This window comes from Cucurbita moschata, unplaced genomic scaffold, assembly GCF_002738365.1.
Source record: "Cucurbita moschata cultivar Rifu unplaced genomic scaffold, Cmos_1.0 Cmo_Scf00010, whole genome shotgun sequence".
Lineage (NCBI taxonomy): Eukaryota > Viridiplantae > Streptophyta > Magnoliopsida > Cucurbitales > Cucurbitaceae > Cucurbita > Cucurbita moschata.
This window is the reverse complement of record NW_019268526.1, coordinates 4,336,786-4,360,339: the sequence shown is the minus strand read 5'-3', so window position 1 is coordinate 4,360,339 and position 23,554 is coordinate 4,336,786. Positions and strand designations below refer to the sequence as shown.

Genomic DNA, 23,554 nt, shown 5'->3' with positions numbered 1-23,554 from the left:
TCACAAATTCAGTGATCATCTACTTGTTTGAATTCTGCAACTCTCGTTTTCACTTCCCTTTGTTGGATGATAAAAGTCCCACATCGGCTAATTTAAGGAATGATCACGGGTTTATAATCAAAGAATACTCTCTCTATTGGTATGAGGCCTTTTGGAGAAACCCAAAACAAAGTCATAAGAGCACCGTGAGAGCTTATGCTCAAAGTGGACAATATCATACCATTGTAGAGAGTCGTGTTCGTCTAACACCCTTTTTGTTAGATTGATGTGTGATTTGTTGCCCAGTGTTTGAAATATTTTAAGATACATTTTCATAAAGACCCATAATCTTCTAGTTCAAAAAATTGCTGTTTTAACCTTTTTACATACAATCCAGGTAACATTCGTCTATTCCTGTGTTTTCAAAATTCTTTACTCTAAACCCTAATTTATACTAACTTTTATTTAATCTCTGTATTTTAATATTTTTCTATGCATACAAATACTGGTTTTGGAATTTTGTATACAATAGATAAATAGCTATCATTTAAAAGTACAAAAATGAAGAAAGTTTAGAAACATTCTCATTTTCTGATTGGGAAAAAAATTATAGAAAGGAGCTTAGGGTATCAAAACGTAGGTATCTGTGCAGGTGAGGCGTCGGTCGGTCGGTCCTAGAAACGGCAGCATTTCTAAAAAAATTATGTTAGAGAAATATATTAAAGAAAAACACTAACAAAAACTTAGGACCCCGCATGTACACTAAATTAAGGAGTATCAAAATTTTGATGATGGCAGGTGAGATTCTTATTCAACTGTCAACTGTCAACTGCTTTGAAGTTTTTTCTTTTCTTCTCCTTTTGCTCCTTTGCTTCAATAGTCCCTTCTCTGCCAATGTTTTCTTTCGTTCTTTCGCTTTCTCCTCAAATCCATCATCCACCATCTTCATTTTTGCCACATAACTAGCCTTGTAAACCTGTGTACAAACGTTGCAAGCTGCATTAAACTCGAATTCACATACAGAGATCGTCGGCCTATCGTTATGAAGTGGGACGACTGAGATGCTCAAGCAGCATCCCATCATATCGATACGCCGATATCTCTACTGTTTCGTCAAACTTATAGCTACTTGAGCTGTAAAATGACTGATGCAACTATAGAGCTAAGAAAATTCATAAGCTTCAGAGTGAAACAAGTTTCTTAGTTTCAAACAACCATTGGTGACATGATTCTGCCCATAACAGTATCCGATTGCTTTCCAAGAAGCCAAAGCATCGGATCTTACCTTTGAATCATTCTCAATCTCTTCAGTCTCCTTGAATTCAAAAATCTCCAATTGCTTTCCAAGATTGGCCTCTATTGCATCAATAAGCTTCAAATCATGCGGGCAGCCCATATGAAGTTTATCAAAGGTAAGAAAAACAAATACATCTCAAGAAAAATACTAGCAAATCCACTTTTTCCTCTAACTCCTCAATGCTCATCAAATTCAAATTGTACAATAGAAAGGAACAAGGTTGGAATACAACGAACCTTAGTCTTGGAAAAGACGACATGGATATCAGGGTTCTCCTCCAGCAACACCTTAACCCTTCCCGGCGTTGCAATTACAATGTGAGGCCTCTTCAGCGAACTCTGCGTCTGGTTCAGCATATCCATTCCTCCAACAACCACTGAGCACCGCAAGTTCAAGCCGGAACCAAGTGCCCTAAACTGCTCAGCCAATTGGAAAGGCGTTGAAGAATCGGCAACGCAAAGGCAGCAGTCTTCCCACTCCCAGTTTGGGCAATACCAAGCACGTCGAGGCCAGCAAGAATCTTCGGGATACAGTGCGTTTGAACCGCCGTAGGCTTCTTCATAGCCAATTCTTCGCAAGTCCGTACGATCGCTTCTGACAAGCCGAGGTTAGCAAATGCAACATCGTCGGCGAATTTAGTGCCAAGTTCTGTGGATTTCTCAACCGGAAGAGGCTTCTCCGGAGCAACGTTGTCGACGGCGGAAGAAACAGGGGCGGCGCTAGGATTCTCGGAAGGTTTAGGGTTCTTTCGATGAGGTTTTGAGAAAAGAGGGCAATTCTCGTCGACGATTATTACTTCTTGATTCATCAAATCAGAGATGACCGAACAAATTTGAAAAATTGCTCCGAAATTTGATTGCTTCACCGCCAAGTAATGCTCACTGTTCAAAACTTGGCGCCATGAAACTCTGAGCAGTTCATCAGGGAAAGCCAGTCGATGAAAAGTGAGCCAAGGCGACGGAGGCGAGAGACGTGGTAGTTAGCGGCTAGGTTCGAATATGCTGTGGTAAAAAAAAATCAACTTTTCCTTTTTTTTAAAAAATAACTCTAATTTTTTAAGAAATTACAATATTGCCACTGACATAAATATTTTTAAACTATCATTTTAATAAATTAATTATAGATTATGCATTTAATTTTATAATTAAAGGTAAATTTTGTTTGTTTCCAAGAGTGTGTTTAATAAATAAGTAATGGAATATTATTGTTTTTATGTAAAAAGTTCAAAACTAAAATTGATTTTGTAACCTTTTAAAAATCAAAATTAAATTTTAAGAACGTAATAATAAATTTAAGAATGAATTGTCACATGTCCGATTCTTACTTTCAACAGAATTAATTTATGATTGTTGGATGAAAGTCCCACGTTGATAGACGAACACGACTCTCTACAATGGTATGATATTGTCTACTTTGAGCATTAGCTCTTATGACTTTGCTTTGGACTCCTCAAGAGGTCTCATGCCAATGGAGATGTATTACTTACATCCTCCCAACAATCCTTCCCTCGAACAAAGTACACTATAGAGCCTCCCCTGAGGCCTATGAAGCCCTCGAACAGCTTTCCCTTAATCGAGACTCGACTCCTTCTCTAGAGTCCTCGAACAAAGTACACCATTTGTTCAACACTCGAGTCACTTTTTTTTTGAGGCTTACAACCATTTTGTTCGACATTTGAAGATTCTATTAACATAGTTAAGTTAAGGGCATGACTCTAATACTATGTAAGCATAAACTCTCCTGACTTTATATTAATGGAGAGAGTATTCATAGATTATAAACGATTATTTGGATGGAGTGGACACAAAAACTTGAAGGCATCACACAATCTAGAAATCATGGATCGTCAACCTTATCTCAGCGATAAGAGAAATCTGTGATCAAAACCACAAATTGATTAATACCCATTCGTTCTCACTGTTCTTCCTGTCCCAATCTCTTTCTCCCTCCACAAATCATAATCGCCTTCCAATTTCTTCCACATAAAACTACTCTCCCAAATCGCCAAATCCCGCCCTTCTCTGTTTCTCACTCGCACCACCCACTTCATTTCTCCTCTGCATCATCAATGGCGTCTGCAGCTTCCCCTGCCACTTTCCATCTCCTTCCCACCACATCCTCTTCCACTTCTTCAACCCGCTCCGCCCTTCTTCAGTTTTCCCCCACCGCCACTTCCTCTTCCTCAATCCGCCTCCGCAGCGCCCCCATTCAGCGCCTTGGCTTTTCCGCCTCCGACCCACTTTTCTCCCTCCATGTCGCCTCCAAGATTCGGTCGTTTCGGGGCAAGGCTTCGAGGGGTGTGGTGTCCATGGCTAAGAAGAGCGTTGGGGATTTGACTGCTTCTGATTTGAAGGGGAAGAAAGTGTTCGTGAGGGCTGATCTGAATGTGCCCTTGGATGAGAATCAGAATATTACTGATGACACTAGGATCAGAGCTGCTATTCCTACAATCAAGCATTTGACGGAGAAGGGAGCTAAAGTCATCCTCTCCAGCCATCTGGTGAGTGTACTCTTTGTTTTGTTGTATCTGGAAATTGATTCGTAGCTGTAAAGCTGTTTGAAGTGATTGATGGGTTAGTGGTTAGTTAATGGAATTTGTAGAGAAAAGGTTAAGGGATGTTAGCCGTGATGGTACATTGCATGTAATGGCAATTGGGTTTTTATGTTCTTGATTAGCCATCCACGGAAACTTGAAATCCGGGTTCAAATTCTTCTTTTCACTAACAAAAACTCTTGAAAGTACACTGTTTATGCTGCACGAGCTTGTGGTATCTGTTCTTAAACAATCAAAATTTTCAGGGACGACCAAAAGGAGTGACTCCAAAATTCAGCTTGGCACCTCTTGTGCCTAGGCTTTCTGAGCTTCTTGGCATTCAGGTACCTTTTTCTTCTGCACGATATGAAACAAGGGCTTCTTTATTGTTAATTATCACCTTTAAACATGTTCTGTATCTTTTGTTCAATCAGGTTGTGAAGGCTGATGACTGCATTGGTCCTGAGGTTGAAAAATTGGTTGCTTCCCTACCCGAAGGTGGAGTCCTTCTCCTTGAGAATGTGAGATTCTACAAGGAAGAAGAGAAAAATGAACCCGAGTTTGCGAAGAAGCTTGCTTCTCTAGCTGATCTTTTTGTAAATGATGCATTTGGAACTGCCCATAGAGCTCATGCGTCGACCGAGGGAGTCACCAAGTTTTTGAAGCCTTCTGTAGCTGGTTTCCTCTTGCAAAAGGTTGGATCCTTTAATCGACACGAACCCGCTTGTTATATTTTGGTTTTCACTGATCTTGAATATAACTGGTAACTGGTCTCAGATTATGAGTGGCCTGATCTTTGTCATGTTATTCTTTTCCTATGTGTAATGATTTTTAACCATGTGGGTAATCGTTTTAGGAACTCGACTATCTAGTAGGGGCCGTGTCGAGCCCCAAGAGGCCATTTGCTGCTATTGTTGGTGGTTCGAAGGTCTCTTCAAAAATTGGAGTGATCGAGTCACTTCTAGAGAAGTGTGACATCCTACTCCTTGGTGGTGGAATGATCTTTACATTCTACAAGGCACAGGGACTTTCCGTTGGTTCATCTTTGGTGGAAGAGGATAAGCTTGAACTAGCAACCTCCCTCCTCGCGAAGGCAAAGGCGAAAGGAGTATCCCTTTTGTTACCGACCGACGTCGTCATTGCAGATAAGTTTGCTCCAGATGCAAACAGCAAGGTTTGTTTGTAAATCTTGTTCTTAGATCCATTTCTCAGATCAATACAGGGCTATAGAAACACAAGCTTCTGAATTTGTATGGATTGATTCGAATAGTGGCTTCGTTTTCCAGTCTTTTCGAAACTTTTAAAACGCTCTACGGAATAGGGAAATAAAAAACTTGATTCTTACCTTGCAGATTGTCCCAGCATCTGCTATCCCTGATGGATGGATGGGGCTGGACATTGGACCAGATTCCGTAAAGACATTCAATGATGCTTTGGACACTACCCAAACTATCATCTGGAATGGACCAATGGGAGTGTTCGAATTCGACAAGTTTGCAGTCGGAACAGAGGTAACGAAAAACTTCTCCATGGTGATTAAAATGCACTTTACATTGATGTCATTATCGTACTGACTTAACCAAGGACAGTGTCGTAACGCTTCTAACGTTCATGTTATCAAACATGCCTTCCCCTATTGTTGACTGACCTTTATGTATCTGTTATATTGCTGGAGTTGAGATCTCGAATGTTAATGGTACTCTGAGGTGCTTGATTTGTTTGGTTCATCGAAGTATCACATGATAGAGACGTAAAAACCGATGTAGTTGAACGTGTGTACAGTATGTATAGCTGATGTGTTTATGTGGTCGAAATATGCGCTTGGTTGCAGTCGATTGCTAAGAAACTTGCAGAGCTCAGCGGGAAGGGGGTGACGACCATCATCGGAGGTGGAGACTCGGTTGCAGCTGTGGAGAAGGTGGGAGTTGCGAGCGTTATGAGCCACATTTCGACTGGTGGGGGTGCCAGTTTGGAGTTGTTGGAAGGCAAAGAGCTACCCGGTGTCCTTGCTCTCGATGAGGCGGTACCTGTCGCCGTGTAGGTGATGGATCATTCCATTTAATTTTTTTCTCCTCCCCGTTGCAGCTGAATGCTTGAATTGCAATGTGTAAGAGAGAAATATATTGATGTAGAAATAAGAGTTCTTGTTGTAAAAGTGGTAGCGTTATGTCTCTCTGCATTTGACATTCCCTTGCCGGCTGGGAACAGATTGTAGGGATAACTGTTCCAAGAGTTGTAATAAATTTGTGCATCAATCTCTCATTTTCCTCTGTATTTTCACGCTTTTCTATGGAATGCTTATACTAATGTGTTAAAAACGAGCACCCTTACCAAGAACGTTTCATTTTCCTCTTTTGAGGCCCAACGTCCCCTCTGGCACTAGTTCCCCTCTCCCATCGATGTCACAATCCACCTCTCTTCGAGGCTGAATTCACCTCCTTTGGAGTTAAGCGTCCTCATTAGCACTCGTTCTCTTCTCCAATCGATGTCACAATCTATCCCTCTTTGAGGTCCAATCTACCCTCTTTGGGGTTCAGCGTCCTTGCGCTAGCACTCGTTCCCCTCTCCAATTGATATCACAATCCACCCTCCTTTTGGGCCCAGCCCTCACTGACACTTGTTCTCCTCTCCAATCGATATCACAATCCATCCCCTCCGGGGCCAGCATCTTCGCTAGCAGTCGTTCCCCTCTCTAATCAATTTGGGATTTCACACAATCCACTCCTTCGGTCCCAATGTTCTCGTTGATATTCGTTCCTTTTTTCAATCGATGATGTGAGATCTCACAATCTACTGCTTTTGGAGCCAGCGTATTCGCTCGCACACCGATAGCTCGATACCAAAATAGAGTAAAGTTGAAAGATTAGAGACTAAATTGAGATTTAATCCGGATTGTTAATATCGTTGCATTTTATGTCGTTTGCATGGGGTGGTTTCCGAACCCACCTACCCATTTCAACGAACCAACCGCCAAATGGCGGGTCGCAGTCGGGCCCGATAACGACCACCCTAGCTTTCGCTTTAGGCCGCGGTCCCATCACCAAAATAAAAAATGATATTTATTAAACAAATCACTATTATCCAACGTGGCATCCTTTTACTCGGTTCCGGTGACCGGCACCGGCAATACGCCGCCGTCTGGCCACCTACCGCATCAATAGTAACGCCATCGGGCTATTAAAACAAAAAAGGCCGCAGACTTTTGGAAATCCGTCATCCCGCTTCCGTTTCTCTGCGAGGGTTGTTCGTTTTGGGAGCGTGTCCTTTTTCGTTCTCGTCGTCATTTCTTCTTAGATCAGCGAAGAAGCTATACAACGATGGCCTTCTCATCCTCCTTCGCTGGATCTGCTGTTTCCTCTTCTCTGATCCAAGCGTCTCGTTCTGACTTCTCGCCGTCCGATTGCCGGAAGGTTGGTTTTCTTTGACGAATCATTACTTGTTTCCATGCTTCTATTTAGTGACGGACTGATAGTGGTTTACTGCATCTTTTGCTTGTATCTGCAGGCTTCATGCGTCGGGCGCTCTTTGAAGCTTCAATCTGCCATTTTCGGAACTACTATCTCGAGTGTGGCGTCTTCTTTACAGTTAAGGTGAAGCCCGACCTTCATCGAATGTGTTTTTCAAATACTGTATTCATTTGAATGGATTGCTTACGTTTCCGTATTGGATGATCTGATTTCGTAGCTAATTTGTTTCGGGAATGTTAAAACGTGAATGGCAGGACATCTAAAAATCGCACCGTTCAACCCATCAAAGCTACGGCCACTGAGGCACCTCCGACGATCCAAAGTAATCTTTTATTCTTCTTTTTTCCCTCCAAGAAACGTTGATAGTTTCAATTTGTCAGTTTCTGACTATTTGATTATTGTTCCTCCCCCCTGCTGGTTCATGTTCAGAAACTCCGAGAAGTGGGAAGACCAAGATTGGAATCAATGGTAAGAACTTTCTTTCATCGTAGTTATGTAACTAATAACTACTCGTTTCTGTTGAGGATTGTTGGAAGGGAGTTCATTGACTAATTAAAAGAATGATCATGAGTTTATAAGAAATGAGACCTTTTGGGGAAATCAAAAGCAAAGCCACGAGAGCTTATGCTCAAAGTGGACAATATCATACTAATGTAGGGATCTGTGATTCCTAAGAGTTTCGTGGTTTAGTAGAAACATCTTCTATAAGATTTCGAAGGCTTACTTTCTCACTTAATGACAAATAACTTAATAGAAGAAAATAGACAAAGAAGAAGAATAAGATTAGTGAACAACATTACCGCGTATGAGAATGAGGCAAAATATACTCTAGAATGGGACAGAGAAATTTATGATGGCTCACTATACAGGTTTTGGTCGAATTGGAAGACTGGTATTACGAATTGCAACCTCCAGAGATGATGTTGATGTTGTAGCAGTTAATGATCCATTTGTTGACGCTAAGTACATGGTATGCATAAGTTTAGTCAATGAACCATTTGGATCCTGTGAACATAGTGTGCATTGGTTTAGTTAATGATCCATTCGGATTTTGTTATCCAGGCTTACATGCTCAAATACGATTCTACTCATGGTATTTTCAATGGAACCATCAAGGTTCTCAGTGATTCAACCTTGGAAGTTAATGGGAAGCAGATCAAAGTTGCAAGCAAAAGGTAGTAACTGAATATTTGCTTCTCTATATTTTGACCTGTAAAATTCTTATGATATCATTTTGTATGGCTTTTGGTTGATTCTATGGCAACTAAACTCCACTAGAGATTGATTCTTGTGATTTTTTGTGCTCAGGAACCCTGCAGAGATTCCTTGGGGTGATTATGGGGCTGAATATGTTGTTGAGTCCTCAGGAGTTTTCACTACAAAAGAGAAGGCTTCAGCACACTTGAAGGTTGTTTTTGATTGTTGATACGTCAATCTCTCTCCTGTTTTAATTTCTTGCTTATCTCTTCTGCTTTGATGTTTTGAACCCCAAGTTGACAATTTGTAACTATGCACTGCAGGGTGGTGCTGAGAAAGTTGTAATCTCAGCTCCATCAGCTGATGCACCTATGTATGTCGTTGGTGTTAACGAAAAAACTTACAAGCCGACGATAGATATCGTCTCCAACGCTAGTTGTACTACCAATTGTCTTGCACCTCTCGCTAAGGTATGAATGAATCCCCTGAATGTGTTGAGTATTTGGAGTGTTGTTTCTAGAATTCGTAAACAATGTGGAGTTCGTTGAGGATTGTTGGGAGAGAGTCCCCATGTTGGCTAATTAAGGGGATGATCACGGAAGTAAGGAATACATCTCCATTGGTACGAGATCTTTTGGGGAAACAAAAAATAAAGCCACGAGAGCTTATGCTCAAAGTAAATAATATCATACTACTGTGGAGGTCGTGGTTTCTAACATGGTATCAGAGTCATGCCCTTAACTTAGCTATGTTAATTGAGTCCTCAAGTGTCGAACTTGGTAGCCTTGAAGGTGTAGTCAAAAGTGACTCAAGTGTCGAACAAAGGGTGCATCTTGTTCAAGGGCTCCAGTGAAAGCAGTCGAGCCTCGATAAGTGGAGGCGGTTCGAGGGCTACATAGGCCTCAAGAGAGTCTCTATGGTGTACTTTGTTCGAAGGGAGGATTGTTGAGGATTGTTGAGGATTGTTGGAAGGGAGTCCCCACATTGGCTAATTAAGTGGATGATCATGAGTTTATAAGTAAAGAATACATTGGTAGGAGGCCTTTTTGGAGAAACCAAAAGCAAAACCACGAGAGATTATACTCAAAGTGGACAGTATCATATTCTTGTGAAGGTCGTGGTTTCTAACCGAGTTCGGAGTAGACTTGCATCTAATTTTGACTCTATCTAATAAAATACATTGATATAGTTCCCTGTGTTGCTTATACAGTCTGCTTGTCTCAAATTGTACGCTATGTCATGTAGGTTGTTCATGAGGAATTTGGCATTGTTGAAGGTCTAATGACAACAGTGCATGCAACCACAGGTCTTTCAGTCTCTCGCTCTCTCAAACTCTCAACTTATTTCATGTGTGCCAATTGTGTTCTTTTTCTTTTTCAGCAACACAAAAGACTGTCGATGGCCCTTCAATGAAGGATTGGAGAGGAGGCCGCGGTGCTGCACAAAATATAATTCCTAGCTCTACTGGTGCTGCCAAGGTATGTGGCTTCAAAAATTGATAGACCTTTCTTATGGTTTTGATAATCAATTGAAAAGGAGAGTTTTTCTTCTTTGAACTTTTAACAACTGCAGGCTGTTGGTAAAGTTCTTCCAGAGCTAAATGGAAAGCTTACTGGAATGGCTTTCCGTGTCCCAGCACCCAATGTATCTGTTGTGGACTTAACTTGCCGACTTGAAAAAAGTGCTTCATATGAAGATGTAAAGGCAGCGGTAAAGTATGTGTCATGCACCCAACAACTGTGCCTTTCATTAAGTTCTTAATATGTTTGATAACCATTTGGCAACTCTTCCAATACTTTTTAAAGGTATGCATCCGAAGGTCCATTGAAAGGCATTCTTGGGTATACCGATGAGGATGTTGTCTCTACTGATTTTCTTGGTGACTCCAGGTGCAACTTTTTCCTGCATATTCAACTCAACTATGTGGCTGAATAACATGTAGTTAGTAAAATTGAAATATTCATAATTTAATCGTTGTTAGATCAAGTATATTTGATGGAAAGGCTGGAATAGGCCTCAGTGCCTCATTCGTGAAGCTGGTGACTTGGTATGACAATGAATGGGGATACAGGTATTCTCTCCTTCTACTTCACACATTTTCACTAATTCTGGGGATGGCTCATGAACAACTATTGCTCGTCTTTGCAGCACCCGAGTTCTGGACCTTATCGAGCACATGGCATTGGTTTCAGCCTAAAACTAAATGATAGTCTTGTGATTTTTGGTCGTTAGTAAGTTGATTGAAGTGAGATGGCGTCTATTTCTTCTTGGAATGCATTCATTCGAATGCTGTTTAGACCACAAGAAGCTAGATAGATCATAGAGCTTGAAATAAGGGAATGTTTGACATTTAAGAGCAAACTCTTCCAGTTAACCATTCCTCTGTTTATCCTCTGTATTCCACTATTTTGTTCACATTGGTTAATTAAATAATTATAAGCAGATAAGCACAGATCATTACCTCTTTTTCTTCCGGTGTAAGCAGCTGCAGCACTTTTGAGACAGATGTCTGCCCGCAATATGGTTTGTCTTTTCTCTGTTGGATGTTTTACAACGGTCGTCATCTAAATTGGATTGTGATTCAATTGCTGGGATTTTGTCTGTGGACACACACGTCACGTATCATAATAGCATAAATGTTGAATACAATAATTGAGGTCACAGTTTAATTTGGTGAATTAGGTTCAACAACTCCATTATGTCAATACAAAAAAATTGGCTATCGTTCGGGTCGATGCTATTGTCCCCTTCCGAACATTCTCACTGATGCAATCTCAGTGATTCTTGCTTTTACAAGGAATTTTGATGAAATTTTACATGTTTTGTAATATTCTTCACGTTAGTGTGGGATATGCTAAAATCTATCGACATCGAATAAATGTCATTTGAACTATCTATCGACATCGAAAAACGATTCAATGGTTTATTTTGTGAAGACAGAACAAGAAAAATAGTAACTATCAGTGAATAAGCAAAACAAGGGGAAACAAATATTATCAATATTTCTACCTTGGTTTTACCCCAACAATGCTCCCACCATTGACAAGTTCTTCCATATGATATAGATACCAAACAATCTTAAAAAAGACTTAAAAATGCACCAAAGTTGAGAAAAGCGTCGACGATTATGTTAAACTTATAGGAAAACACGTAAGGTCCTACAAAGCAATTCCCAAAACCAGGTATTTCAATTATTTAAAGCAAACCTCTAACTTTCTACAACACTCAGAATTCAGAATGCATGTCAAATCATCCCTTTCCTAAAATAATCCAACCCTTTCCATGCCATTGTTAACTGAATCCACTCTTCTATATTATATTAATCCTCCATCCAACTTAGTCAGCAACACTGCACCATCGTCTTTCTCTTTATAATGATCTTTCTGGTTTAGGTAAAAGAAAATCGGTTCCTTATAACCGGATTCTCAGTTGGGTTCGTCAGCATAAAAATGGCAGATAATCCCAGAACAGATTCATTCAGAACAGAACTTTTGTCCCCAGAGGGTGTGGCTGCTGGAAGAGATGGAATGGTGTCAAAGGTGCCCTCGTGGCGACTTAATATGGATGAGTTCCATTTGCCTGCAACCAACAAGAGATCTCATCATGGCATTGTTTATTACTGGAAGTCATGGAGTAAGCTTTTCAAATGCATTCTCTTACCATTTCTTCAGTGCCTTCAACAGAAAAACTTGAGTTTTGGAGGTGAAACTAATGAGCGTTTTTATCTTGATGCTAGAGAGACAAAGAAATGTTGCTAAGTACTATGAAAGGCAAGAAAGTCTTCTCAAAGGATTCAATGAAGTTGACTCCTACAATGAACTGGGCGTCGTGCCAGGAACCTTAACTGAGGTATTTCTCTTTTTTCTCTCTCTAAACTCGCACCTTCTTATTCTCTCAGATAAGACACATTCACCTAGTTTCTAATATACCAGGAAGAAAAGAAGCAAGAGGCCAACAGTGAGAGAATGGCAATATATGCATCCAACATAGCCAACATGTTGATCTTCATCGCAAAAGTGTATGCTTCAGTTGAGAGCAGATCACTAGCAGTTATAGCATCAACACTAGATTCCCTGTTGGATCTTTTATCAGGGTTCATATTATGGTTTACAGCTAATGCTATGAGAAAGCCAAATCAGTATCGTTATCCTATTGGCAAGAATCGGATGCAACCAGTGGCAAGTCAATCTCTATTAACAAAATTTAGCTATTGAATTAGTAGAAAGAGTCTCTGTTGAATGAAGAATGTGAATGATTGTCTAAGAAAATAGAGGGTCCCAATGGAGAAATAGCACCTAATATTTTTCAAGGTTAAAGCAAAAAACTCTTTAATGTTGTCATACAATCAATGAACAAGTTCACCAGCATAAAAGAAAGTCAAGTCATGTTAGAACAAATATAGAAGAAAGCAAAATAGTATGGACTAACCTTCCAAATTTATGCCAGGGTATTGTCGTGTTTGCATCCATCATGGCAACTCTTGGAATACAAATTTTGCTTGAATCAGCTCGAGAACTTATTTCAAAGGTAAGCAAGTATGATTATCAATTGATACAAAAGAACACACCAGTAGTTTCTCCATATGATTCGTCTATGAATTGTTGCAGGTTCAACCAGATAGAGATCCAGATAAAATAAAATGGATGGTTGGAATAATGGCATCCGTAACAGTAGTGAAAATTTGCCTTACAATCTACTGCCGCAAATTCGCAAATGAAATCATCAGAGCCTATGCCCAAGACCATTTCTTTGATGTAATTACCAATTCAATTGGTCTTGCGACTGCCCTTTTGGCCATCAAATTCTACTGGTGGCTTGATCCCCTTGGGGCTATCCTAGTAAGTTAGCCACACACAGTATTCATATCTGATTTTACTATTTCTACTCACTAAATATATTTCTACACTAGTTACATCTACATTTACATAATAAATATAGATAGCATTGTACACTATCAGCAACTGGGCGAAAACTGTGATGGAAAATGTATGGTCGCTAATAGGGAGGACAGCCCCACCAGACTACTTGGCCAAGCTAACATATCTAGTATGGAATCATCACGAGGAAATCAAACATATTGATACAGTGAGAGCATATACCTTTGGGTGCAACTATTTTGTGGAGGTGGACATAGTGTTGCCTGGTGAAACGTCTCTAAGTCAAGCACATGACATAGGAGAATCACTTCAAGATAAACTTGAACAGCTTGATGAGGTTGATCGTGCATTTGTTCATGTGGACTTTGAGTTCACTCATAAGCCAGAGCACAAGCCTAAAGCTTCATAGAAAGGAAAATGGCAAATAACGAATATGTGAGCTGCATGAATTCCTGAAAGAGAGTGGTTTGAATTGTGGTTATCTCTAACTATTCAATTGTTTGAATTATACATATGCTGTACACAATTTTCAGCTTTCCAATAAAAATGGATTTGCCTTCTAATGATTAACATTTCACTGAAAGTCCTACAAAAACTAGTGACAAGTCAACTCTGTCACTGTCATATAACAAAATTTGACTGAACGTCCTGCAGAAACTTGTCGCCACAAAATAACATCTCTGGTTGTGGATTTAAAGCCAAAGCATCCAACATTTCAAATGGAGAATCCATTCAGTGTCTGACAACATCAGGAGAACTAATGCAACAATAGAAATGAAAACAATAACGCTCAACAAGAAGCATCAACTCTCAATGATCGATCATAAGCCAGACAAACATCCCGAGTCTTTCTATATAATTAGAGATCTAGAGGTCTCTTAAACAATCCATTAAACAATCATGGAAACGGCATCCTTCTTGGGGGGAAACACTACATTCTTGTTTCCAGGAAATGCATTACGAGAGATGTCTACCAGAGCCTTGAAACTATAAGGTTCGTGCATTGACAGCTCTGATAATACTTTTCTATTTAGTTGAACGTTCTCCTTCATCAGCCCATGCATAAAATTGCCGTAATTTACCTAATATGGTAGGGAAGGAGATAAAAGGAACATTAGTATCTCTACAGAAGAGTCTATTAAAGTAGTAAGAAGCAAATTGATTGTGCAGAACACAAGTCTACAGTAATTATTCGACCTAAAGCAGCTTCCACTCCTCCCTCTGCCAAATCAAACCATTCATACAAAAAGTGCTAAAATTTACAAATCGCGTGAAATTTATGCGACTTCTCCAGGCAGGTCAAGTTGGCTTACAATTACAGAGATGAATTGTAGAAAGAATGAAAGGGGCAAGTTCAGAAGCTAGAATTATGGGATGTGGGAATATCAGAGGAAATTAGAAATTTGATGCGAGAATATCAGTGGTTCAGAAGCTAAAAGTGTTCATCATTTTAGATGGATAAATTTCGCTAACCTTTTAATTTCTTTGTTGGTTTCTTACTTTGCGGTATTCAAATGAGGAACATTCAAGGAAAATGGACATACCCCATGAAGGCGCGTGCCAGCATTGATACGTTGTATCCAAAGGGAGCGCATGTCCCGTTTCTTATTCCGACGGTCCCTGTAGGAATACTGAAGAGCCTTCTCCACCCTCTCTCTGGCAATCCTTATGCAATTCTTAGCCCTACCTCTGAAACCCTTGGCTAGCTTAAATATCTTGTCCTTGTTCATCTTTTTTCCTTGCTATGCTCTGCACCTTTACATACTCTTCAAAATCAGTAATTGATCAATCATATATGAACATCTCATGATCCAATCAAAACAAATTATAAAGTAAAAAACCAAGTACACTCAACAAATAATGTCGAACAACACGATTTTCAAATCTTCAGCTCTAGATATTTGATTGAGTTTTTCCAGTGCGAAGAAAGATATAGACGCAAAAAAAGGGAAGAAAATCACTGCAAACCTGTTAGAAGGGAGGTTTCGGTGGTACAAGCGGAAGAGAGACGGCAGCGGCGACGCTGAGCTGCTGAAAGGGAAGAGAAGACGGCGGGAAGAAGGAGAAGAAGAAGGTGGAGCACGTGAGAGTGAGCGGAAAGAAGAAGTTTAGGTATAAAATTATAGAAAATACCCTAAATTACTGAAAATAACAATTTTCACCCTAAATTGCTGAAAATAACAATTTTCACCCTAAGTTTTGTATTTCATATAATTAAACCTTCATATTTCATAATTATTGCAATCATATTATATAATGCATGCATGTATTTATAATTACAGGTTTCTAATGAATTATAAAACATATCAACTATTAAATTAAATATTTACATCAAAGTTTCGTCAATTTTAAGACATTTCTTTAGGTATATTCACTAGTTGATTAACGTAATTTTAAAATATATTATTTTTATTATTTAATTACTCAATTCATTTTTTTTAAAATAATCTAAACGGACGGAAACTTAATTAGGTTTATCATAATATCATATTAGACACAAAATTAAAGCTCTTGAAACTATTAGATACAAAATTGAAAGTTTAGAGATCGAATAAACAAGAAGAGACACTGTAAATTATTTTAAATACAGTCATTCATAATAGTAAAAAACGCACGTTAAACCATTAATCCAAAGGGTGTTTCAATTTTTATTTAGAGTTCAATTATAATTGACGTTCGTAAATTCTAATATTTAGTATCGGAAACTATATGTTGTTGCATACAATAACATGACTCAATTAGTAGTAAAGTTTCAATTTTTAACCTTAAACAAGTTTATAAGGGATAAGATTGGGTTTGGAATTGGGTGTCGTCCCAATTCCCGCTCAATAGATAAAAGGAAGGGGGGGTTACCTCGCCTCATCGACAAACGCCGAAGCATGCAGCAGCTTCAAGCCCGCCTGCTAAAGTCTCTTTCCATTTCTTCTTCACCGGCCGCCTCAACAATCCAAGAAATCGCTTCCGCTCGCCCCAAAGGTCAGTCTGTGATTTGTATCCCTCGCTTGCGACCTGCAAAACGATATCGATTATCCCAATTCGTTTATGTTTCTTCCCCACATTTAGCTTCTGGTTCGTCAAAATCCATGTTTATCGATGTATGCCGCAGCTTTTTCATATTGATTGCGCTTTGAAACTGGTAAGGCGATTGTGTAAAGAATTGTGTTGAATTTGGGGGTTTTAGGTTTATCCAAGGTTGTGCTGAAAAAGGGGAAGACACAGCTCTTTAAAGATGGGAGTCCGATGGTGTACAGTGGAGCTATTGATAGAATAATTGGAAGGCCACCGCCAAAAACTGGAGATGTTGTCTTGGTAGCCGATGGGGCTGAGAAACCTATAGGGTGGGGTTTGTATAACTCAGTTTCCATGTTCTCTGTCAGATTGATGCAGCTGGAAGAGGAGGCAGCTAGGTACTTAATTGGGCAATGCTTGAACTCTGTGACTAACATCACCTTCTTTATGTGCTGCTAAGTTTCCAATTTGTGCAATCCAGAGATCCTTCGTGCACATTAGATATGCAGAAACTGATTGAAACCAGGATACATACTGCTAGAGAATTAAGAAAGAGCTTGGGACTTCCGTCGGCGAGTACGAATGCATACCGTCTCGTTAATAGTGAAGGAGATAGGTATCGACCTCGAGTATTCTGTTCATATCTTCATACATTATGCAATCCATATCTGTAAAATTTGATTAAATCTAGCACCAACATGCATTGATCTTCGTTCTTAAGCATTTCGAAAGACATTCCAAACCGACCCAACTCTAACTGTTTGCGTGTGTGCGCATTCAGAGGGAGGGGTGTATGAATCTCTTAGACCGTAAATAGTTTGTTTGTGTACTGGAACCTATAATAGCCTTATCCAAATGTCTTAGAATTATTGTTTTTTTTTTTTCTTTTTGGCAGATTGTCAGGACTAATCATTGACGTCTTTGGAGATTTAGCAGTTGTGGCATCATCGGCTGCATGGGTGGAGAAGTACAAAGCTGAAATCGAGGACTGTGTCCGTGGAATTGATGAAATCAATCATGTGAAATGGAGACCATCGGTGGAAATTCTGAAGGAAGAAGGGATAGATGTGTCTGAATTGAAGGATACAAATCCGTCTATTTGTCTTGAAAGAACAAAGGTAACAAGCGACTCCAACACTTATACTGTTTCAAGAAATGCTCTATGTCATGTTCATGGTAACTAAATGTAAAAATTGTGGAGCCCTTTTGATGAGTAAACTGATCTTACATGCTTGAATAATCATCAATGAGTATCAAAGATTTGGAAACTAGGAGATAAGGGTTGCTTATATAAGTAAGCTTTATGCACAAATCCTCACTGGGATGTGTTCTAGCAGGTGGAAATTCTTGGTAAGAAGAGAAGCTATGAGGGTATCATGTTAATGTAGAAAGTACTTCAAAAGCTATATAATACATACAACCAAGTTATTACCACAAAATCAGATGAGATATTGAACATGCCTTACTCTGATAGGTAACAGAGAATGGAATTTTCTATGCCATTTCACTTGAAGGCCAGAAAACAGGGTTTTATGCTGATCAGCGTGAAAATCGTCATTTTATCTCAACAATTTCTGAGGGTCAAAAAGTTCTTGACCTCTGCTGCTACAGTGGTGGGTTTTCTCTTAATGCAGCACGTGGTGGAGCTATTAATGTCACCGGTATACATTTCTTTTCTTGTCTTCTATTAAAGCTTTTAGATCAAATGTTTAGGAGAGTATGCTGTGGCAAAGTCACTAATTATTCATACTTAGAAAGAAATTCAATCTTTTGTGTGTGTTTATCTGTTGCTATCACGGAAAAGAAACAGGATTCTCTAGCCTTGAATACAGTGGTACTATTCTCATAAGTTCGCTAATTATCAGGTATTGATTCATCACTGCCTGCTCTGGAGCTAGCAAAAGAAAATGTAATCCTTAATAGTATGGATCCTGACAGAATATCATTTTTGAAAGCTGATGCCACTACATTCATGAAGGATGCTCTATCTAGGAATGAATGTTGGGATATAGTCATTTTGGATCCTCCCAAACTAGCTCCACGAAAAAAGGTATGATGCATTTGATTATTTTTCCTGTTACGAAAGTTCTTTGATTAATTAATTCTATGATCTTACATGTTAGGCCCCATGTGAAATACTGGTACAAAGTGAACATAAGTTCTTAATTCTTTGATTCTGTTCACTCTTACAAGTTAGAATCCACGTGAAATCCTATTAACTATTTGGTGTGTGGTTTTTAAACGTCAGAAAGTTGTGGATTTTAAGATGATAGATCAAATTGTTCAATAAATCATCCTGGGCTTGTTTTGAAAGTATCAAGTTTGTTAATTTTCATCATCCTACTAACTAAAGCTTAGTAGGTTCTACAAACTGCATCAGGCATGTATAGGACTTTAAATTCATTAGCAATGCAACTCACAAGGAAAGGTGGTCTTCTCATGACTTGTTCATGCTCTGGAGCAATGACTCAGAGTGGGATGTTCCTGCAAACACTCCAGGCAAGTCCAGTTCCGCCCCCACCAACCATGAAAATGAATCATTACTATTGCTTATTTCAATGACTTAGAAACATTGTTTGGTAATTATGTAGTTTCTATGCCTCATCATCTTGACTTAAACTATATGAAGAGTTATTTAGGATAATATCTATCGTGTCATGTACGAAAAGAATCTATTCAGCTTGTTTAAGGAAACTAAACTGGTATGTACTGCCCCTTTCATTTAAACAGGGTGCAGCATCAATGGCCAAAAAGAAAATCACAGTCCTACGACAAGCAGGAGCAGCATGTGATCACCCCATAGACCCTACTTACCCAGAGGGTGCATATCTTTCTAATATCCTTCTACGTGTGCTCTAAACTTGATGAAGTTATAAATGTATCTACCATTGATCAAAAGAGACAAGCCATTTAACATAAGGAGATGAGATACTGCATTTGAAGTTACACTATCGTCAGAGCCACATCTTCATACAAAAAGGAAAGTAGAAGTTCCATTACAACAATCTGTCATACACACTGCCCTGCCCTTGTTTCTTATATGCTCACATCAAAATAAAATTACAAATAAAATTACAACAAACCGTGTTCTAGCAGCTCCTGCTTCAGTGCCCGCTCGGGTTTCTATTCCATGACAGATATGATGGGTCCCCAAGTCGCCTGAAATTGTTATTAGAAAATGTTAAAATTTATAGCATCGAAATTTTCTTTCTGGTTTTGCATGATCAATGAACTAATGAGACAAGCAAATACATCATGCCGTGTACTTTCAAACAACTTGTCCAATTTTCTCAGATCATAAACATCCTAAAATTTGAAATTATGAACAAGATTTCAGTTCAAATGGGGTTTCTGGTAAATTACCTTGGTTTAACAAGATAGACGATTGTGAAAGCCATTGCCAAAAAGAAGCATAACCCACCGACAGTAAGATAAGCAATGCCAAGAAAGTCATTCTTCCCACCAAGCCAGCTAGTTGTAGAGAGCACAAGCTTTTTCTTGCCGTTAAAACTGTATGTGTTGTAATTGTTCTCCAAAACCACATCTATTACATCATCTTTCTCAAGGTCCACTTCTATCTTTCCATACAACTTTCTAAATGTGGGAAGTGCAGCAGTTCGCATCCACACAATAAGGTCCTCCTGTTGACTCAACTGTTATGCATAATACAAAAAACACGGTCAGGCAACTGATCCACATCAACTCTGTTTCTTTTAAGTTCGCAATGGCAACAGTCGTTTCTCGAGTTCTAATATCAAGAACAAAGCACCTTAGCTCATACATGTAAAGAGATTTAAGATAAAAACAGGATGTTTTGACTCACTGGTACGGATTCATTGAGGGTTTTCCCTCCTTTCATAGTACCATTCTGAAAGTTCTTGGGAAATACATTCTTGCCAAATTTGTGTTCCCGGTCACTCTTCCATGAGATACCGATCTTGTTCACAGCGACTTGCTTCTTGTTACGGGTGAAGCTATAAGTATCATTAAACAGACTCCACGCTATCAAACCACAGGGAACGATTGGCTTCCCATTCACTTTGTCTTCGGGCTTGCAAGAGCCTAGATCATTCTCACTTCCAGCATCTCTCAATTGCTTATCACTACGGCTCTGCACATATCTGAATCACACAGGATCATGAAAATATTTCAGAATATGAAACACCGGCAATTGAATAAAAGATTCAATTCATTCACAGCATGAGATCAAGAAAACAGATGAGGACATTCCAAGCACTTATCAAGACCTTCATGAACTATCTAGCGAATCACATGATATGCATAAAATAAGACGATGTACCTGCGGTGATTCTGATAGAAATTGTCGAGCTGGTAATAGACATATATTGGTTGCTTCATACGTTTTGGAACCTACACAAAAATGGGTTGAAAAATACATGTTACTATAGTGAATTTGAAAGGAATTCTTTCTTTCATAAACTTCCAGACACCATAAGCTACTATTAAAGCCTTTTGCACATGTAAGAATCAACTATGGAAATAATGACGCTGCTAGAATCTTACAGTTATATTTCTGCGGCAAATTTTAATTGCAGTGCCCTGTATGAACCCAACTTTGTCGTTTCTAAATCTTTCCGGTACACACTCAGTTTCATAACGATCAATTATTTCAACAACCTAATGAAGAGGAAAAGCATCTGAAACCAGTTAAAGAACAAACTCAACATGAAAATAAAATTTAAAAAGGAAGAAGAAAAGTATTCTTGTTTGAACGTACATCTCTGGAAGCAAACAAGGAAGCAACTCCAATGGGAACAAAGATAATGCTAACTAACATGAATACTGAAATCACCTGCACGAGGAGAGATTCCACTTTGTTCCTTAGTTTTTTATAACAAAAAAGAGAGGAAAAAAAAAAAAGAGATATGTTAAAACAAGAACAACAATAAAGCCTACCCATCTTGGTGTGAGGATGGGTTTACACGCTGGAAGCTCCTGCTGGGTAAACCTCGAATCTGGATAAGAATTTCGTTTCAGTTTCCATATAAACGGAAGGCATTCAAACCAGACGTGAAGAAGAATTTAAAGCGAACAGAATAAAGGCTATATCTTTGTTCTTAACTTCCAAAAAGGAAATTCGTGGAAGCATAAACCTAATCATCTCATTAATTTCAGAATAGTCATCAGATTATCATTTTATCATCATATAATCACACAAAAAAAACATGGCAGAGTCTAATTCACAATCATTAAGTACAAAATCCATAGATCAGCACTGATCAACGCTGGAATCAGTGAATTAGCCATGGAGAACGAGAGAAAAACCCAATACCCTTAACGACGATTTAAAAGGTTGGCATACCCAACATTAGTTCAATCCAACATTAAACGCGGGAAGAAGATCAAAACGGGAAAGAACAAGCAACAAAAAAAGAAACTCGCAAAATCAAATCAAAAAGAGACGAAAACTCACATTTAGGTCGCTTTGAATTCCTTTTACTTGATGATGAATCGTTCGATCCCGAGCCTCCGGAGCTAGACGCGGTGTTCGAATTCATAATAATCAGATTCCCTTATTGTGTGTAAGAGCTCTCAAACCCTGATCAGAAGGAAATCCAGTTAAATAGAGACGAAAACAAAGATGGATTCCGCGTCAAAAACTTAATCCAAGTCGCGGCGATTTCAGAGAAAGGGGAAATTCAAACGATGGCTATTATCCAAGAAAGATTAAACAATAGGAGGCCGAGTCTTTGCGGTTCTCATTGTTTGACTTCTAAGAAAGACGGAAAATCAATAATACTTGTTTAATCGTATCTCAAAACCTCAATGAATGAATGAATGAATCAATCCATGAACCTCCCTAAGACGACGAACACAAAGCATCGCTTTCTTTCTTTCTCTCTCCTCTCTTTTCTAGAATAGAGAGAGAGGGGAGAGGGAGGCAGGGAGCGGAGGAAGAAAAAATGGACAAAGGAAAACGAAAGGAAGCCAATGGAGAAGAACCAACGCCGAACACCGAAAACAGGAAACCTTCGAACAATGGAAGAATCAAATCAAATCAAAACCAAACAATACGGTTAAACTAAACTAGGCTACTCTAATCCAATTTCTTCCCTCTCTAATTTGGGTCTCTATTTAATTAACTTTAATTTTCTATTTAATTAACTTTAATCATCCCTTAATATCTTCATCTTTTATTCTTTTTCTCCCAAATAATAAACTTTTAATTTCTTTCCATTTACTTCAATTTTTAAAATTAATTATGTCATTTTAATTTTACATTTTTACCCCTCTAATTTCATTTTAAATATTTTAAATATTTAATTAATTTAAGGAATAATCATGAGTTTATAAACAAACAATACTTTCTCCATTGCTACGAGACCTTTTGAGGAAGCCTAAAGCAAAACCATGAGAGCTTATACTTAAAGTGAACAATATCATACCATTGTAGAGAGTTGTGTTCGTCTAAATGGTATTAGAGCTAGACACGAGGTGGTGTGCCAGTAAGGACGCTGGGGCCCAAAGGTAGTGGATTTCGATGTGGTCCCACATTGATTGAAGGAAGGAAAAAGTGCCAAGCGATGACGCTGGCCCCGAAGGGGGGTAGATTGTGATGTCTCACATTGGTTGGAGAGGAGAACAAACCACCATTTATAAGGGTGTGGAAACCTCCCGAAAGAGAGCTTATGCTCAAAGTGGACAATATCATATCATTGTAGAGAGTCGTGTTCGTCTAACATGATATCAGAGCCATGCCCTAAAATTAGTCGTGGCAGTACAATAGATTAGTAACCTCCTCGACGATACGAAGGTAGTAAAAAATGACTAAGACTCCAAAGGAGTCAAGCCTCGATTAAGGGGAAGCGTATTTGTGTTTTTATAAAGATTTTTACATTATTTTATGATATAATTTGTGGAAATTTGAGTAGAATAAATACTAATTTCCTAAATTATTTTTTAAGTAAGTTTATTTATTTATTTAATAATTGTTGGACCAGTATTTGAATTTAAAATGGGCTGCGTATTTTTTGGTTTGAATAATAAGGCTTGAACCGTGTTGTGGGGTATAATTGTAATTTTGTGTTTTGGCGGGGCGATTTTTGTCACATTGGTTACGTTGACCCATTGTTGACGTTACCGCGGAATTTTAATTGGGACCAAACGACGTTTTGGATAATGTACTGATATTTATGACGTTCAATATAGTTATTGAACTAAAAATAATATGATA

At 38.8% G+C, this 23,554-nt stretch overlaps 6 protein-coding genes, 1 long non-coding RNA gene and 1 pseudogene across 13 annotated transcripts; 4 read left to right on the top strand and 4 right to left on the bottom strand.

Moving 5' to 3' along the window:
* Positions 1–609: 609 nt before the first annotated feature.
* Positions 610–2,274, bottom strand: LOC111448247 (annotated as a pseudogene).
* Positions 2,275–3,213: 939 nt separating this feature from the next.
* Positions 3,214–6,083, top strand: LOC111448240 (phosphoglycerate kinase, chloroplastic-like). The gene is made up of 6 exons (XM_023087717.1): positions 3,214–3,776; positions 4,076–4,153; positions 4,244–4,504; positions 4,666–4,983; positions 5,162–5,320; positions 5,641–6,083. The coding sequence occupies exons 1-6, from the start codon at positions 3,345–3,347 to the stop codon at positions 5,848–5,850; spliced, it is 1,458 nt and encodes a 485-aa protein (XP_022943485.1). The 5' UTR covers positions 3,214–3,344; the 3' UTR covers positions 5,851–6,083.
* Positions 6,084–6,991: 908 nt separating this feature from the next.
* LOC111448242 (glyceraldehyde-3-phosphate dehydrogenase GAPCP1, chloroplastic-like) lies at positions 6,992–10,941 on the top strand. 2 transcript variants are annotated; one of them, XM_023087720.1, is made up of 14 exons: positions 6,992–7,219; positions 7,341–7,399; positions 7,531–7,598; positions 7,706–7,744; positions 8,146–8,246; positions 8,339–8,451; positions 8,585–8,684; positions 8,797–8,943; positions 9,719–9,779; positions 9,854–9,951; positions 10,046–10,188; positions 10,279–10,362; positions 10,455–10,544; positions 10,622–10,941. In XM_023087720.1, the coding sequence occupies exons 1-14, from the start codon at positions 7,127–7,129 to the stop codon at positions 10,668–10,670; spliced, it is 1,245 nt and encodes a 414-aa protein (XP_022943488.1). In that variant the 5' UTR covers positions 6,992–7,126; the 3' UTR covers positions 10,671–10,941. The 2 variants fall into 2 exon arrangements, with proteins under 2 accessions (XP_022943488.1, XP_022943487.1); XM_023087719.1 differs by having other exon boundaries at positions 7,314–7,399.
* A 638-nt stretch (positions 10,942–11,579) lies between these two features.
* LOC111448253 lies at positions 11,580–13,649 on the bottom strand. 2 transcript variants are annotated; one of them, XR_002711408.1, is made up of 2 exons: positions 13,573–13,649; positions 11,580–12,952 (listed from the first exon to the last, which is right to left on the bottom strand). It is a non-coding gene; the product is annotated as an uncharacterized LOC111448253 (long non-coding RNA). The 2 variants fall into 2 exon arrangements; XR_002711407.1 differs by lacking the exon at positions 13,573–13,649 and adding an exon at positions 13,041–13,132.
* On the top strand, positions 11,900–13,920 carry LOC111448244 (metal tolerance protein 9-like). The gene is made up of 6 exons (XM_023087721.1): positions 11,900–12,106; positions 12,210–12,322; positions 12,406–12,651; positions 12,920–13,000; positions 13,081–13,311; positions 13,412–13,920. Exons 1-6 carry the CDS (start codon positions 11,923–11,925, stop codon positions 13,757–13,759), a joined length of 1,203 nt encoding a protein of 400 aa, XP_022943489.1. The 5' UTR covers positions 11,900–11,922; the 3' UTR covers positions 13,760–13,920.
* Positions 13,921–14,011: 91 nt separating this feature from the next.
* On the bottom strand, positions 14,012–15,443 carry LOC111448251 (50S ribosomal protein L20-like). 3 transcript variants are annotated; one of them, XM_023087731.1, is made up of 3 exons: positions 15,319–15,443; positions 14,895–15,116; positions 14,012–14,432 (listed from the first exon to the last, which is right to left on the bottom strand). In XM_023087731.1, the coding sequence occupies exons 2-3, from the start codon at positions 15,078–15,080 to the stop codon at positions 14,241–14,243; spliced, it is 378 nt and encodes a 125-aa protein (XP_022943499.1). In that variant the 5' UTR covers positions 15,081–15,116; positions 15,319–15,443; the 3' UTR covers positions 14,012–14,240. The 3 variants fall into 3 exon arrangements, with proteins under 3 accessions (XP_022943499.1, XP_022943498.1, XP_022943497.1); XM_023087730.1 differs by having other exon boundaries at positions 14,895–15,099; XM_023087729.1 differs by having other exon boundaries at positions 14,015–14,432; positions 14,895–15,105.
* Positions 15,444–16,150: 707 nt separating this feature from the next.
* Positions 16,151–19,305, top strand: LOC111448241 (ribosomal RNA large subunit methyltransferase I). 2 transcript variants are annotated; one of them, XR_002711406.1, is made up of 8 exons: positions 16,151–16,326; positions 16,532–16,757; positions 16,841–16,975; positions 17,255–17,477; positions 17,834–18,020; positions 18,225–18,409; positions 18,740–18,858; positions 19,090–19,212. XR_002711406.1 is itself a non-coding variant. In XM_023087718.1 (8 exons), exons 1-8 carry the CDS (start codon positions 16,230–16,232, stop codon positions 19,216–19,218), a joined length of 1,320 nt encoding a protein of 439 aa, XP_022943486.1. In that variant the 5' UTR covers positions 16,151–16,229; the 3' UTR covers positions 19,219–19,305. The 2 variants fall into 2 exon arrangements, 1 of the variants encoding a protein (XP_022943486.1); XM_023087718.1 differs by having other exon boundaries at positions 18,721–18,858; positions 19,090–19,305.
* Positions 19,292–22,375, bottom strand: LOC111448245 (ALA-interacting subunit 3-like). 2 transcript variants are annotated; one of them, XM_023087723.1, is made up of 9 exons: positions 22,143–22,375; positions 21,794–21,919; positions 21,277–21,335; positions 21,098–21,172; positions 20,884–20,997; positions 20,660–20,730; positions 20,183–20,480; positions 19,723–20,012; positions 19,292–19,518 (listed from the first exon to the last, which is right to left on the bottom strand). In XM_023087723.1, exons 2-9 carry the CDS (start codon positions 21,876–21,878, stop codon positions 19,464–19,466), a joined length of 1,047 nt encoding a protein of 348 aa, XP_022943491.1. In that variant the 5' UTR covers positions 21,879–21,919; positions 22,143–22,375; the 3' UTR covers positions 19,292–19,463. The 2 variants fall into 2 exon arrangements, with proteins under 2 accessions (XP_022943491.1, XP_022943490.1); XM_023087722.1 differs by having other exon boundaries at positions 21,794–22,375.
* Positions 22,376–23,554: the final 1,179 nt, after the last annotated feature.

Excerpts from the sequence above, each read along its gene's own strand:
- LOC111448251 (XM_023087731.1), bottom strand. The coding sequence starts at position 15,080 with ATGAACAAGGACAAGATATTTAAGCTAGCCAAGGGTTTCAGAGGTAGG. Across the intron at positions 14,433-14,894 it reads CTGGCACGCGCCTTCATGGG|GTAAATTACGGCAATTTTAT; the intron begins GTATGTCCATTT and ends CTACCATATTAG.
- LOC111448244 (XM_023087721.1), top strand. The coding sequence starts at position 11,923 with ATGGCAGATAATCCCAGAACAGATTCATTCAGAACAGAACTTTTGTCC. Across the intron at positions 12,107-12,209 it reads TTATTACTGGAAGTCATGGA|AGAGACAAAGAAATGTTGCT; the intron begins GTAAGCTTTTCA and ends TCTTGATGCTAG. Across the intron at positions 13,001-13,080 it reads CTCGAGAACTTATTTCAAAG|GTTCAACCAGATAGAGATCC; the intron begins GTAAGCAAGTAT and ends GAATTGTTGCAG.
- LOC111448245 (XM_023087722.1), bottom strand. The coding sequence starts at position 21,878 with ATGAATTCGAACACCGCGTCTAGCTCCGGAGGCTCGGGATCGAACGAT. Across the intron at positions 20,731-20,883 it reads TTTGCCGCAGAAATATAACT|GTTCCAAAACGTATGAAGCA; the intron begins GTAAGATTCTAG and ends ATTTTTGTGTAG. Across the intron at positions 20,481-20,659 it reads TTCTATCAGAATCACCGCAG|ATATGTGCAGAGCCGTAGTG; the intron begins GTACATCGTCTT and ends TGTGTGATTCAG.
- LOC111448241 (XM_023087718.1), top strand. The coding sequence starts at position 16,230 with ATGCAGCAGCTTCAAGCCCGCCTGCTAAAGTCTCTTTCCATTTCTTCT. Across the intron at positions 16,758-16,840 it reads CTGGAAGAGGAGGCAGCTAG|AGATCCTTCGTGCACATTAG; the intron begins GTACTTAATTGG and ends TGTGCAATCCAG. Across the intron at positions 18,021-18,224 it reads TGGAGCTATTAATGTCACCG|GTATTGATTCATCACTGCCT; the intron begins GTATACATTTCT and ends GCTAATTATCAG.
- LOC111448242 (XM_023087719.1), top strand. The coding sequence starts at position 7,127 with ATGGCCTTCTCATCCTCCTTCGCTGGATCTGCTGTTTCCTCTTCTCTG. Across the intron at positions 8,685-8,796 it reads AGGCTTCAGCACACTTGAAG|GGTGGTGCTGAGAAAGTTGT; the intron begins GTTGTTTTTGAT and ends TATGCACTGCAG. Across the intron at positions 10,363-10,454 it reads GATTTTCTTGGTGACTCCAG|ATCAAGTATATTTGATGGAA; the intron begins GTGCAACTTTTT and ends AATCGTTGTTAG.
- LOC111448240 (XM_023087717.1), top strand. The coding sequence starts at position 3,345 with ATGGCGTCTGCAGCTTCCCCTGCCACTTTCCATCTCCTTCCCACCACA. Across the intron at positions 4,984-5,161 it reads CTCCAGATGCAAACAGCAAG|ATTGTCCCAGCATCTGCTAT; the intron begins GTTTGTTTGTAA and ends CTTACCTTGCAG. Across the intron at positions 5,321-5,640 it reads AGTTTGCAGTCGGAACAGAG|TCGATTGCTAAGAAACTTGC; the intron begins GTAACGAAAAAC and ends GCTTGGTTGCAG.